Genomic DNA, 14,680 nt, shown 5'->3' with positions numbered 1-14,680 from the left:
AAAATATGTAAGAATAATTTGTCATATTATAAATTTTGAATTATTTTTGAATTTGTAAAAGGTTAAAAAGTTTGGATGACAGTAAAAAAAAATCTTTTGAGTTATATATAGAATTGCACTTATCTATACATCACAATTTCCATATATGGACACCGATGAATATAATAAAATGGTACGCAATTTTCATATATTAATGCCTATGAATTTAATAAAATGGTAAAATCTTAATAAATTTATTTTCTGGGTCACAAGTATAAAAATTAAAGTTGTATTAACATAGAATAATCTTTGAAAATTATAGTAAAATTACCCATATGTTAAGTTTTGTGACTTTCAAACATACTTTGTATCATTTACATTATGGATTTGTATCCATATGTTTTCTATCAAACTCTTTTTTTATTGGCAAATGGTAAGTAAATTATTATAAAAGGGCATTTTATAATAATCATAATTTTTAATAGATGAATTTTATGTAAACTGTTAAAATTATGAATTCACAAACGACTAAATCTGACTACTTTATGACACATATTAGTCTAAATGACTAAAAAATTACTGTAATCATGTACACGTTGATTGTTGAATTGAAATTTCTTTTATTACTAGTACAAGTTCTTCTAATCAAAGCAAAATAAAATCAAATATCTTTTCCTTTTGTATGCAATAGTTATGCTTAATAGAAAATTATTAAACCATTTTTACAGTACATAATTTCTCCTAAAATTTGTAACATTTACCATGACCTCTAACCTTGACATTGTTATTTAATTTACCTTCTAAATTTAATTTAATTTTCTTATATTAATTGTTATACTAAATTTATAATTTTTGTTATTATATTATTTCTCATTTTGTTTAGGCTTTTACTCTTATTATTTCTTGTGTCTCAGATGTAAATTTATTAAAACTTTATCATCTTATTATATTCATAGGTGTTAATTTATAAAAATTTTGATATATGAACAAGTAATATTCTATATATAACTAGGAAGATTTGTTGTTATTATTATCCAAACTTTCAAACTTTTCAAAAATTGAAAATAATTAAAAACTTATAATACGACAAAATTTTATTACATATTTTACGAGATTATGTGAAAAGTCAAACTTTTTTCCATAGTATTTTAAAATATGTAAATAAATTTTTTTAAATGTTAACTATAATCTTGTATTATACAGGTATATTATGAGTACTTACTAACTAAGGTACTAAAAATTAATCATTAATAAAACATCTTATCGTTATTTCAAATAAATTCCCTAACACTAGTTTGAAATATGTTTTAAAGTAAAATAGTACATGTGTCTCATAAATCAGTAAATTTTGATTATTAATCAATTTTACCATGTTATCAGTAAGAATTACTATTTATGTATTAAAACTTACTATTACATGAATTAAACTTACACTATAAAAAGTAAGTTTGGGATATAAAGTAGTAATTTATTTATTTAAAAAGTAAGTTTAATATTTATTCCAATTTACATTTTGAAGTATAAAAGTTACTAATTTATTACTGTTAACTTACTATTTTAGATGGAAAACTTACTTTCTTATTTTTAAGTGTTATCCTATTTAGGTGGATAGGCCTATCAAATAATCAAATGGCCGCTAAAAGTAAATAAAAAATAAATCGAAAATGGTCATATAAGTGTTATCCTATTTATGTTTCAAAAAGTAAATCGAAATAAAAATGAAAGTTACTTTTTTTAAAAATTAAATTACTACTCTACATTCGAAACTTAGTTTTGTGGGGAGTAAGTTTAGTTCAAGTAATAGTAAGTTTTTATAGATTAATAGTAAATCTTGTTGAAAGAATAATAATTTGGTTAATCATCAAAACTTACTAGTTTGTGGCATAAATTTACTATATTACTTAAAGAAACTTATATGAAACAAGTATTAAGAAGTTTATTTAAACTAGTGCTAAGATTTTTTTATTAATGGTTGAAACTTAATATTATAGTTAGTAGTTGTTGGTAACATAAATGTATAATAATGATTGTATGTTTCATTCATAAATGTTTTGCGTTTTAAGCATTTTAATAAATGTATGCATCATTTATAAATGTTATGTGTTTTAATAAATTTATTTTCTAGGTCACAAGTATAAAAGGTAAAGTGATCGTATCTAATGTAGCGTAATCTTTTAAAATTATAGTAAATTTACCCATATATTAAGTTTCGTGAGTTTCAAATATATTTCGTATCATTCACAATATGGATTTACATGCACATTTTTTATGAAACTTGCTTTTAATTGGCAAATAGTATGTAAATTATTATAAAATGTCATTTTATGATAATCATAATTTTTATAGGTGAATGGAATAGGTGCAAGATCTTGATACTGTACTACAACACAAATTTGGGGATAAGTACAAGTTTCAGGCATCGTCATTTGAATTTGACGAATCTCCTAACATTCCTAAACAACCGAATGGGTAACTTTCATTAATGACGTTTTAAAGCCTAAAAAACCGTGTGCTGAGTATTGTATAACATGAGTATTTGAGTTGCTTTTCGAGTTCTGCTCATCAAGTAAGCCAGTCCAATTTGAAGTAAACAGCAAAATCTACATGCACAAGACATTTGATATGAAATTGGTATTTCAAAATAGGAGAAAACGGCTCATTTTGAGCATCAGAATGAATCTAACTTTTAATAATTGATACTTACGCATCAAAATTAAGCTGGCAGGACACTAGATATAGCTATCTAAGCATGACAAGATTACATGGCCAAGAACTGAATTTAGAGCACAAAGACTTTGGCTTCAGAAATCTGAAGCAATCAAAAGGCTAGTAACTTGATTTGAGAATTTGATCACCAGCATCAAGGGCTCTGATATCACTATCAAAAGCTTCAGTTTGGATTGACATTTCTGGTTTACAAACCCAAGAGCACTTGGATGCTAACAATATCTGAAATTTGATCACCAAACTTTTTTCCAAGCAAGCTGAAATTATTCACATTAAAACAAGTAAACACCAGAAATTGCAAACTAAGGAGATTATGTTCAGATTTACAATCAAAACGCATTAAACTACCTTCGAAAAAACTTAAATCATCCTAAAAGCTTTGAGCAAAGACGTGCAAAAACATTTGTACTCTCTCAAGATTAAAATTCCTTAATGGTCTTGGCTGAAATCTGGTTCATTCACTACAAAACCATCACAAGATTTGTATTAAAAAAAGGCCACAACAACACATAATCATAGCAAATAAATAACATAAAACTTAGGCGTGAAGAAGGAAAAATGTACCTGAATACTTTTCATCTCCTAACAAGCTAGTGTTTTGTACATGACTTTGGATTAATGAAGGATTGCATGCCCACATTAATGCCTATACAAATGCAAATAGAGCACCATTATATTTCATGCCTTCACACAAAAATAAATAAAAGCAAGCTATACATTACCTGACCAGGAGGAATGATCTGAAACCAATTACTATCCATTAATTCCTTATTGCATCCATGCTGTGAATCTGATTGCAATAGGCCATCGGATGATCCTATCAGATTCAAATTTACATTCTCAACATAATTGGGTGCCCCAACATGATCATAATTGTGAGTTTCATATGCATCTGTGCACACTTTAGTACATTTTCGTCTATCATGTCCAAATGACCTGCGGGAAAAAAATTGCCAAGCACAATCCATAAACAATAAGATTGAATTTATAAAGGCGTATATGAAGTGTACATATATAACTAACATTTTTGGCCTTCTAACATAAAGCCAATGAGTGGATGAAATTTAGCATTGCTCATTCATATCTGGTTTTGCAAAGCTATTCTAACCGTAGAATAAGTCAATTTTAAGAGTAGGTGATTACTTGCAATTTTTGCATCGTCTTCGCTTTCGCTTGTGAGTGGACTGTTTTGCCTTTTGTCCCTTTGTAGCAACAACAATTGGACCAAGAGAAAGTATGGACCAAAGTGGAAACCTTTGCCTGGGAATTCAATCGTATCGTTGGAATTGAGAACTAAATAAGAAGAAGACAGATGACTTTAAAGAGATAGGTGATACCCGAAAGTGTTTCAGGAACCCAAAACCGTTTTCAGCAACCCAAAATCATTTTTAGAAACCCGGTGATTTTTTCACTTAAATATGTAAATTTTTTACTTTTAGTATTAGTAAGTTTAGTTTAAACATAAGTAAATTTTGTCAAATAATAAGTAAATTAAATTACTCAAAGTGTAAATTTCTATTTCTGACTAAAACTTATCTTTCAGGCATATACTTACTAGTTTGAATTAAAAACTTACTTATCTTCTCGACTTGGCAACCCGTTTCTTTTCTAGGTATTTTATGATTAGAACTCCATTCTCTCTATATTACAAACCATCATCAAACTAATTGAAAACCTCAATTCTCATATAAACCATTCATCTGAATTTTGTTCCAATCAACCCATTCAACAGATTTATGTTCCAGTCTAATCGTTATGATATAGCAATGGCATTAACAAGCTATTTTGACTCTCCCGGTAAGGGTTTACGTATTAGTAATTTTTTAGGAGGAAGATGAGTTATTCCCATGTCCAAAATATCGAAACAACCAGCATAATCTAATCCTTAGTTCAATGAAAGTCACAAATTTGCGGGTAGGTAGATTTGATTATGTTGAATGCCTTTGGCTCTTTACAATGAAATTCAAAATTTTTTCTCATGACAGAGCAAAGACGGTGATATAATTGATTGTGTCTATATGTATCAACAACCAGCATTTGACAATCCTTTGCTCAAAGACCACTGGATTCCGCAGGTTTGCCCCATGCAACACCATTCAAAAGAAAAATAAACAAAAAAATGCAAAAATATGAAGTATGTATAACACCATAATTGATTGATGGTCGGAAACTGTTCTATGAATTTTCTCTCCTTTCCTGACTGAAGAAGAGGGAAGATGTGATTCTACAAAATCTACATGTATCATAGGATGGTAATAAGAATTGCTTCTGCAACACAGATTTACAAGAGTAATAATGGCCAAATTTCCGTGGCATTGCAGACGTTACAATGGAGTAAAAAATTCAAGAGGCTGATAATAAATTTCCATAGAAACAACAGATTCGCAACAATGATTCTAGATCAGTTCAGTTCAATAACATATGCTCCATCAAGCGTATCAACTTAGAATTCCAAAACGGGAGAAACCTCTCTTGCCTGAAGAATTCAAGTTATAAAGCTCATGTTGAGTTACTAATATATTAGTAATTCTCACCCGCACAGAGTAGCAATCACAACATACAAATTTCTCTTTGACATTTCACCAAACATCTTATATGCATTCACAAATTAATCACATTTAACTTAAACGTCTGGTCTCAAGTCCTTTCCTAGATGTTTCACATGGCTATTAAACATATTTTACCCGTAGACAATCAAAACTACAACCATTTCCTAGATGTTTCAACGGACATTTTCGGCCCCAAAATTGCAATAAAATCTTCAAATTCTCAGCCTTGATTTCCCAAGAAAATCTTGACAAACAAAACAAATGAAATATAAATAAATTACAGCAATATAATCAAACGATTTCAAGAGAACATGATGATCTAACCTCGTCACTGCTATTTTTCATATGCTCTTTGGCTGGCTACCACCGTCGCTAACCCTTTTGTTGTGTTTGCATATGGCAGCACTCAAACCCAACCGAACGATGAGAAAGGATAGAAGCAAAGTGTGAACTAAAGATGAAAATTTTGAAGTGAGAAGATTTATTCAATTGTAACAAAGAGAAAGTGTGGATCAAAGTGGAAACCTTTGCTTGGGAATTCAATCGTATCATTGGAACTGGGAACTGAATAAGAAGAAGGTAGATAACTTTAAAGAGAAAGGTGATACCCAAAACCGTTTTCAGGAACCCAAAACCGTTTTTTTACTTAAATATGTACATTTTTTACTTTCAGTATTGGTAAGTTTAATTTAAACATAAGTAAATTTTGTCAAATAATAAGTAAATTAAATTACTCAAAGTGTAAATTTCTATTTCTGACTAAATCTTATCTTTCAGGCATATACTTACTAGTTTTAATTAAAAACTTACTAAAGTTAATATTAATTATTTTAATATAATATTTAAAAAGTCACTAAAAGATTTGATCTGTCACTAAAGGTAATAGAAACCTATAATAGCAGGTTTCCCTAATATCGTTACCATAACTATAGGCACTGTAGCACTGTCCAAGTTAAGTTAGTGTAGTTTATACATTTTCAATCTGTGCATCTAGGTTTTTGTTGAAAAAATCCAACATATAGGGTCTGTTTGGTTAGAAGTAAAATATTTTTCTTGGAAAAATATTTTTCGTGGAAGTAATTTTCTATAAAAATCATTTCCCTTTTATCATTTTCAGGTGTTTGGTTAGCTTATTGAAAATATTTTCTTACTTCATTTTTCTGGTGTTTGTTTAACTTTTGAAATATTTTCACTTTTATCACTATTTTTACTTTCTACACATTATAACTACATACTTCTTCCCATGCAAAATAAGAAAATTTATTTCGTTGTTTAACTTTAAAAAATCTTGGAGAAATGTATATATGAATAAAAAATATCTCCTTAAGTAATAAACAAATTGCTGGTCATTTAGTGTCAAATATCAATCACATGCAATGCTTATTGTGACATATATCTTGCACTTTCACTGCTGAAAGTTTCTTTAGAAAAGAATGTCCCTATTATACATAATTAATTACTAGCATAGGATGAGTAGGATGAGGTTTTTTTTTTATTATTTTGAATATACTAGGAGGAAGGTTGGGTTGGGTTGGGTTGGGTGGTACGGAAAATGGAGTGTAAGGAAGAGGTCTTGGTTTCGAGTCCTCCTGTTTACACTAAAAAAAAAAAAAAAGAACATACTATAAGATGTTTTCAGTAAGCTTGGAACATACTACAGGCGGGATGCATGCATTTCGGAAAATAACTTCAGTAAGTTTGGAAGAGAAGTTATTTTTCATAAGATGAGTGAAAATATTTTACATAGAAAAATGTTTTCAGTAACTTTTGTGCAACTAAATACGGGAAATTATGAAAATATTTTTCTGGAAAATATTTTCATCCGAAACAAACGAACCCATAAAGCAACTAATTTTCTTTTTAAGAAAGTCAAACTATAATCACGACTTCATCATAGCGTTGTACTTCCAAATTTGCTAAACCACAGCAAGTGTCCTTTGAAAACACATCTATCCGTGTAATGATTCTTGCTCACAACCATCCATTTAAGCCCTTTCAACTGTGGTTAGACACACATGTTACCAGAAATTTCCTTTTTTCATGGTACCTTGAAATTTCTATTGGGAAATTCGAGTCTGATAAGCTTTTGAAACTAAACACTTTATCACGCTGTTGGCATTACATGCTTAGACATGAAGAAATTGTACACTTTTTTTTCTATAAAAGTAAAACATTATTGTTCGTGAAACAAAAGACAATTTAATAACTGAAAACAATTATGATGCTTTTTACACATTTAATCAAAATGCAGAATCATGTTTTATGGTGCATTTGATAAAACTGAAGTTTGAAAACTGAAATCTGAATCCATTAAGTTGTTGAATTGTTAAGTATTAAATCTAATATATTTGAGTACATATCATATTCAGTGATAAGTGAATAGCTTATCACTTAATTTTGAGTGCAAGTTTTGCCTATGAAATTTAGTGCCACTTAATTAATTCATATGTTCAATTTTTTGTTATCAAACGATCTGAATATATTAAGATATGAATCCATTAAATTTAAGTGCCGAATTGAGTTATCAAACGGGGCTAGCTAATCTAGAAAAATTATGTACTAATAGACAAGTTTTCTTTATAACACACCAACATTAGTCATACGAGTGTGAATTTAGGCCACAAAGGTATGGATTTGGCATCACTCTTGTGAAAATTTATGGTAACTAGCAAAAATTCATTTAAGTTGCCTGTTTCATTTCAGTGTAGTAATTTAATCCAAAAGTTAGGTAGTACCTAGTGAACCACTAGAAACCAAGTCAAAATTCCACTGCCAGGAATTCAGGTGAGGGACTAAAGTATACTCTAAAATTTATTTGGTATTCAATGCAAAAACAAGAATAAAATGTTTATGCTATCATGCCTTTTTTTTTTCTGTACCGTTGTTCATTATGCAGAAAACATCTATCGGAGTTGAACAGAGTTTTTAAGTATTGTGATTTCACACTCTTACAATTCACTCGAGGTTAAATCTGTATCATTTCCATACGGATAATTACAGCCGGTAGTGCAGCAAAGGAGAAGTTCCATCGAGTCCCTTGGCGTCGAAGTAGGCTGAATAATCCTTAATTGTGGTTTCCCGGTACTTGGGTGGATCATTTTCTGAGAGCAACTCCTTAATAGGTCCGTAGAGCTTTGTAGATGGCCGGAGATATGTGGTAAAGAAGGATGCCACTGATACCCTGGGACCAACACGATTGGCTAGTACTCGATGCTGAGCACTGAGGAACTTGTCATTGGACACCAGCTGAGAAGTTCAATCAGATCAGAAATGGTTAGTGCTATTTGAATTCGTTTCTGCTGACTGCTGAGTGCAGGGGACGATTAAAGTCAATAAACTAGTATAGATTACAACAAGCGTGACCTTGCCTGTAGAAGGTCCCCAATATTGACTACAAGAGCTCCAGGTGTTGGAGGAACATCGATCCACTGGTTCCCGTAAAGAACCTGAAGACCTCCTACATGATCCTGGAGAAGCACAGTGAGAAAGTCATCGTCTTCATGTTTGCTGGCGCCTAATGTCAATTCTGGTTGTGGGCATGCTGGATAGTAATGGCACAAAACAATAAGCCCCTCCGCACAATCCATGTCCTTCAGATGATTTGGATCAAGTCCAAGAGCCTCCGAGAGTAATTCAAACAGAGAATATCCCAATTTCGTTACTTCCTCTGAGTACTTGAGTAAAATTTCACTGCAACCCAAGGATAAAGGGCAAAAAGAAAACGCACACCAATAAAGTTTATGAAGATCTAGAACGTAGCAGAACGAAGCTAAAATTGAAAATAATACTACCAACAGGATCTGAAAACCTGCAGGTATCTCAAGTAGTCGTAATCTGAATCTTGTAGAATGACGTACCTGCAGACTGAAGGCAAGTCTTCAGGACTTGGAGGATTAGGAGCCATGGCGCAGGTTAATGTATCTCTCCAGTTAGTTACTGGTGCACTGTACAAGTCAAAATTGCTATTGTACACGACTCTTCTTGATCCGGGCTCTCTTGTGTACCATGGCTTTTTGACTTCAGTATCTTGCTCGTAGAATCTGCGTACACCATTTAGCATCTCCTCAAGAACATCATCAGGGATCCCATGATTGATCACTTGGAAGAAACCCCATGTTCCTGATGCTTCACGGACTTTTTCAACCGTCTCCTTCCGCTGGGCCGCATCTTCGTGGATGCCATGTAAGTCAATGACCGGAAACTCATGCTGCTCGCTATTGGAATTACTAGAAGCGTTCAAGTCTTCTGGTGGTCCAATGAACATTCGAGGGACTTCCGTGATGCCAGCATCAACAAGTCCCTTAACACCAGCTTTGGTGTCATCAAACGCTTTTATTTCACGCTTCCTGTCGTACTCTGCTTCAGTTTCATGGTTAACATCATTTCTCTCAGAAGCGACCATTTTCTGCCGGTAAGGAAATCAGTGATCTCGTTCTGAGCAAGGTTAAAGTCTTGGTTATACACAAAGTTTTCTAGTTCAGAGGAGCCTTGGTGGATGTGAATTTCCATAACGGGACATGCGTTTTTTCAATAAGACAAAATCTGGATGGACAAAGATGGCGGGCTGTGTACGGTATATTTTTTTTCCCCTTGGGCAAGTACCTTTCAGGAAATATATATCTTATTCGTTTTTATTGGCACGTATCTAACCCTCCGATGACGCATTCTGGGCAATCTGGGTTCCGGGTTTGTTTGTGGTTGATAAGTGCTTATCAATTATGGGACATGCTAACACCATACTTATCAATAGTCGCAGTTCAGAAATCCGAGTTAAATTAAGGCCTAGAAAACAACAAATTCTCGGGTTATAAATAAAAAATTCTTTTAGCTACACCATCTACCAACCTAGAAATATAAATTTCTTGTTGGATGTCCACAATTTTCACAGCCTAGAAACTGATCCAAATAGTTGGAATGATACTCGAAACTTCAAGCTACTTCTCTTGAAAATGGATTTGTTCGTGGAAGCAAACGTGCAAAAGCCTGGCTTGATGTTTTTACCTATTTGTTTATCCAATGTTTCTTACCGGGCAGGCCTTCGGTTCAGTATCTATTTCTGATACAAGGGAGATCAATAGAATAAATCATACAAGACACGCACATCTTATACGTACGAATGGCAATTACATAAATTTGGCTATCAATCCAACCCTATGCTATATATGTAGCTAGGCTGCAAGCGATTCATGTTAACACTTGCTCACTCTCTTTGTAACTAATCATTTTCGAGGGAAGTTTAGAAGAGATTGAAACAGGTGAAGGGAACTTAATAATGTTCGATAAACATATTTTAGAGCTTGAAGTGCAACCGGAGAGAAATCGTATCTATATTTTATCACGAGTTCATTAGGCAATTAATCTAGTAAAGTCACCTTGAATTAAAACTAAAAATATCACTTTGGTTTAGTGGCGGATTTAAGGTGGGTGTATGGGCCCCCACTACCCCCCTTAAATTCCTATAATACATGTATAATTTCAAGTGTGTCTCCAGAGGTTTTTTTATGATGGAAGTGAAAGAATTACGTGGTTCTCTAAGTTGGTTTATGAACTAATATTCTAAAAATATATGTGGGTTACAAATTTCCATTTGAAGTAAACTAAAAAATGGTTTTTCATTTCAACTTGTTGGTGAATATTTTTTTTGCTTAAAAAACTTAAAAAGGAATAGGTAAAAAATTTTATTGTTGTTTTTGTCCCCACTGAAAATTTTTTCTGGCTCCGCCACTACTCTGGTTCCAAAAACATTGAAGAGTAATGTTTGTTATCGAACCATCATCTTCCTTAATAACAGTTTTACACTTTATCTAAATAAAATGAAAGAAAAGGTTAAGAAATCCTTATCAAATTGAAAAAGAATTATTTTTATTGAAGAGCTCATCAGTGGGCTACAAGACCTAACGCAGTTTGCCATGGAGATGGTCCAGAGTGGGCTGCGTATGTTTGCGTGAATGAAGGGAGTGGTCCATGACAACGAAAACTAGATACGCCAAAATGGTTATTGAAGCCCTAACGTCACGTCTGTTAACAGGCTCGACAGCTCATTAGTGGGCTACAAGACCTAACGCAGTTTGCCATGGAGATGGTCCAGAGTGGGCTGCGTATGTTTGCGTGAATGAAGGGAGTGGTCCATGACAACGAAAACTAGATACGCCAAAATGGTTATTGAAGCCCTAACGTCACGTCTGTTAACAGGCTCGACAGCTCCTTAGTGGGCTACAAGACCTAACGCAGTTTGCCATGGAGATGGTCCAGAGTGGGCTGCGTATGTATGTGTGAATGAAGGGAGTGGTCCATGACAACGAAAACTAGATACGGCAAAATGGTTATTGACTTTATAATTGTACATCCCGAAAAACTGAAACAGCTACGAAGATGGGAATATAGAAGATGGGCAATCTGTAATCTGTGGACTGACCGGTAATGTATTAATGATCCGAAAGGGCTACAGCAGCAGAGAACACAATTAGGACAAAGTGATCAACCCTCCGTAATGAAGAAGGGCGTTTGTTTTACTCTTAATAGAGGAATATAGTAGATAATAATAAATTATCAATATTAATATGAGTTAAACATAATAAATAATGATTAATTTGTGCTCAATAGCTGGACCCTTAGAAGTGGTACTAGAAAATGGAGAGCAAGATTTGCTAATAAGTAGCATCGACGAGGACGGCCTTCATCTTCTCAACCAGCTCCTCCATTTGAGCCCTCGAATGCAGGGGCGACGGGTAGACACACAGGCAATCCAGCTTCCCGTCTCGTATGGTGTCGAAGAAAGCAATAGACGGACCAGCCCCGTGAATTGAAGCGCAGCCCAGATAGTCATCTAATCCAACCCCCTTCTGAATCTGATTAGAATTGTCGATGACGGGTTCCTCAAAAACGGAGATGAATGACGTTCTGAGGGATGATGAGGCAGTCAAGCTAGGGTTCTCGATGGCTCTACAGAGCAGAAAATTGAGGTCAGCCATGTCCGAGAAGTGTTTGTTGCATTTCTTTGCATTGTCGAAGGCCAAGTAGCATCTGGAGGCCAAATCCCACAAGTTGTCTCCTCCTTTTACTGCATGAGAGTTGAGGATTGCAGCGTGATAAAATCCTGATCAAAGAGTAGAGTAGAGTAATTAGTTGGTGCTGCTGCAGCTAGTTTTTCCTTGCGGGCCATCAAAACAATCAACAGCTGTGAGAGGGTTACCGAAATTATGAGGAGAGAGGGGTGGGTCAAGAATGGAGCGGCAGTCTGTAAGGGTCAACACCCCGTACTTCTTGCGCTGATCAGGGCTGCTTCTGGAAGAATGTGCTGCAATCAGTGCAGCTGCTGCTAGTGCTCCACACAGCTTTATCCCTCTCAATTTGCATCCCTACAGATTTTTTTTTTTTTTTTTTTTAGATTCAGTATCATTTACTTCTTCAATCTTCAAAACTTAATCCAAATTGAGCATTATTAATATTTTTTTAATATTAATTAGTAATATGGAAGCAGAGACCAAAGCATCTTGAAATTAACTTGTATGGATCAGGCTACAAAACTTGACGGCTCTAAGCCTCTCATTTGAGTGACATCAACGTACTAATACCGACCATTACGATATTATGGTGTCCCTGTAATGCAGCTAGTCATGATCAAGGAAAGATAAAACTGTTCTAAGACAAATTTGGTTTCGAAAATCTTACGAAAAGGGACCTGCATGGTTTAATTCATCTTCTCTAGAATCCTATTTGTTAACTGACTAATTATTAGGATTATAAAACAAGTCTAAGCAACATTGACCAAAGCTCCAAACATATTTTTTTGGGATGGGGGGAGGGGGGCAGATCATGTTAATTTATAGTATTCTCTAAGGTAAAAGAGTAATGATCTTACAAGCTATCGTGTTATCAACATTAGAGAAAGGAGCGTATGATTTTCAAAACTGTCATAAGATCCCATTTGGGAGTAGCAGCTTGATATTAGTAAAACTCTTGAGTATCAACAGCCTGGGAACATTATGTGCTGGTAATGCATTAGACATGAGTTTTCAATTAGGAGTTCACTGAAGAGGCCAAAACCCGCTTAGAAGTTTTGATAATTAAATAAGAGTCAAAATTTCATCACACTTATTCGAGAGAGAGGTCCAAGGTTTCCATCAGAGGGAACATGGATGTAGGCCAGACTGACCCCAGAGTACTCGGCCTAATTCAATGCAGGTCCAGACTGTCCAGTCAATTAGAGATTCGGCCGCTACTAAAGAGAGGAAAGGTGAACGGACAACAAAAACAAAATCCAACGTTATGGCTTGTTCTAATGTCATTACTGTTTCTTTTGATCCAACATTATGGGCCTGTTCTATAAGTCCTTGATTTCAGAGATTCCCGTACTCATTCGTTGTATGTTTTTAATATCGCTTCTTAGTTCTAATGCAGGATCAATGGTGATTGGCGGAATGATATTGTAATTTAAATAAAATGCCACTTACAACGAGTATCTGGTTGGTCTCATGCGGATTCATGCGCAGTCTCGCAACCTCAGAAAACCTCGGCCACTTGACATCTTTGAACTTGAGATTGGTCAGCCTAAGCGAGTTCACCGAATATTCCAACACGTCAATCCCGTGAGCCCACAGAGTCTTCTTTGCCTTCCCGCTAGGAATCAGATCCTCAATTCCCTGCTGCATCTTCTCCTGATATTTTATCGGACCCTCGTCGGGCTTCTCGCCGCCCTTTGCTTCTTCCTCAAGTCTGTCCCCAGCAAGCTCCATCAACTCCCTGAGCAATGTCACGGCCGTGGTCCGGTCACACACTCCCGTGTGAAACCTCAGTGCAATAATCCATTTCGAACCGGGCAGCTCATAAACACTAGCCAGGAACACGTCCATGCCACTGCCAGGAAAGTTGTACGGATTCGCCCATGCGTTGTTGTTCAGTTCGTTTTCTTGGATCATGTGGAGAGGAGAAATGGAAAACCCGTTACCACATTTTTCAGAAAGATTCTTGAGGAGGTGTGAGGTTGTTGAGGCGTCGAACGATTGAACTTGGATGTGGGACGTGGCGGGTGTTGTGAATGAGAAAGCCTTTTTCGATGGATTGTAGTGAAGCTTCGACCTGAGTATGGGGTGGGCATCTTGGAGCTTGCGGAGTGCTTGTTGAAAAATAGGGATTTCTATTGCCTGAGACAGTTGAAGGGTCAACACAGCAACTCCGGTGCCTTGTGAAAGTGCACGGCACCAACTGTGCTCCGTGTTGCCCGCCGGTCGGCTGATGGGCTCAACTCTTTGGCCGTCATTGTGGTTTTTCCCGGACATCGTTTGAGAGAGATGGCTAAGTGGAGACTGTTCTGGAGGAGATATAGCACTTTCAGGACAGGAAGTTGATACTTTGGCCCGTTGAGCCTCGTTCAAGAGTTCCATATATAAAGGTGAACACTAGGGCACTGGTGGAATATTGCTGAT

General features: G+C 34.8%; 3 protein-coding genes across 6 annotated transcripts; all 3 read right to left on the bottom strand.

Annotated features, from left to right (window-relative positions):
• Positions 1-2,648: 2,648 nt before the first annotated feature.
• On the bottom strand, positions 2,649-5,751 carry LOC113775015. Of its 3 annotated transcripts, none has more exons than XM_027319723.1 (5): positions 5,580-5,751; positions 3,854-3,966; positions 3,429-3,642; positions 3,271-3,352; positions 2,649-2,963 (listed from the first exon to the last, which is right to left on the bottom strand). In XM_027319723.1, exons 1-5 carry the CDS (start codon positions 5,598-5,600, stop codon positions 2,806-2,808), a joined length of 588 nt encoding a protein of 195 aa, XP_027175524.1. In that variant the 5' UTR covers positions 5,601-5,751; the 3' UTR covers positions 2,649-2,805. The 3 variants fall into 3 exon arrangements, 2 of the variants coding, with proteins under 2 accessions (XP_027175524.1, XP_027175525.1); XR_003468854.1 differs by lacking the exon at positions 2,649-2,963 and adding an exon at positions 3,129-3,167 and having other exon boundaries at positions 3,850-3,966; XM_027319724.1 differs by lacking the exon at positions 2,649-2,963 and adding an exon at positions 3,129-3,167.
• A 2,305-nt stretch (positions 5,752-8,056) lies between these two features.
• On the bottom strand, positions 8,057-9,843 carry LOC113775013 (1-aminocyclopropane-1-carboxylate oxidase homolog 1-like). Of its 2 annotated transcripts, none has more exons than XM_027319719.1 (3): positions 9,113-9,843; positions 8,624-8,945; positions 8,057-8,501 (listed from the first exon to the last, which is right to left on the bottom strand). In XM_027319719.1, exons 1-3 carry the CDS (start codon positions 9,655-9,657, stop codon positions 8,250-8,252), a joined length of 1,119 nt encoding a protein of 372 aa, XP_027175520.1. In that variant the 5' UTR covers positions 9,658-9,843; the 3' UTR covers positions 8,057-8,249. The 2 variants fall into 2 exon arrangements, with proteins under 2 accessions (XP_027175520.1, XP_027175521.1); XM_027319720.1 differs by having other exon boundaries at positions 8,359-8,501; positions 8,619-8,945.
• A 1,791-nt stretch (positions 9,844-11,634) lies between these two features.
• On the bottom strand, positions 11,635-14,626 carry LOC113775012. The gene is made up of 3 exons (XM_027319718.1): positions 13,709-14,626; positions 12,448-12,613; positions 11,635-12,351 (listed from the first exon to the last, which is right to left on the bottom strand). Exons 1-3 carry the CDS (start codon positions 14,531-14,533, stop codon positions 11,903-11,905), a joined length of 1,440 nt encoding a protein of 479 aa, XP_027175519.1. The 5' UTR covers positions 14,534-14,626; the 3' UTR covers positions 11,635-11,902.
• Positions 14,627-14,680: the final 54 nt, after the last annotated feature.

Source organism: Coffea eugenioides, chromosome 6 (assembly GCF_003713205.1).
Source record: "Coffea eugenioides isolate CCC68of chromosome 6, Ceug_1.0, whole genome shotgun sequence".
Lineage (NCBI taxonomy): Eukaryota > Viridiplantae > Streptophyta > Magnoliopsida > Gentianales > Rubiaceae > Coffea > Coffea eugenioides.
The sequence above is the reverse complement of the archived record's forward strand: the minus strand, read 5'-3'. Positions and strand labels throughout refer to the sequence as shown.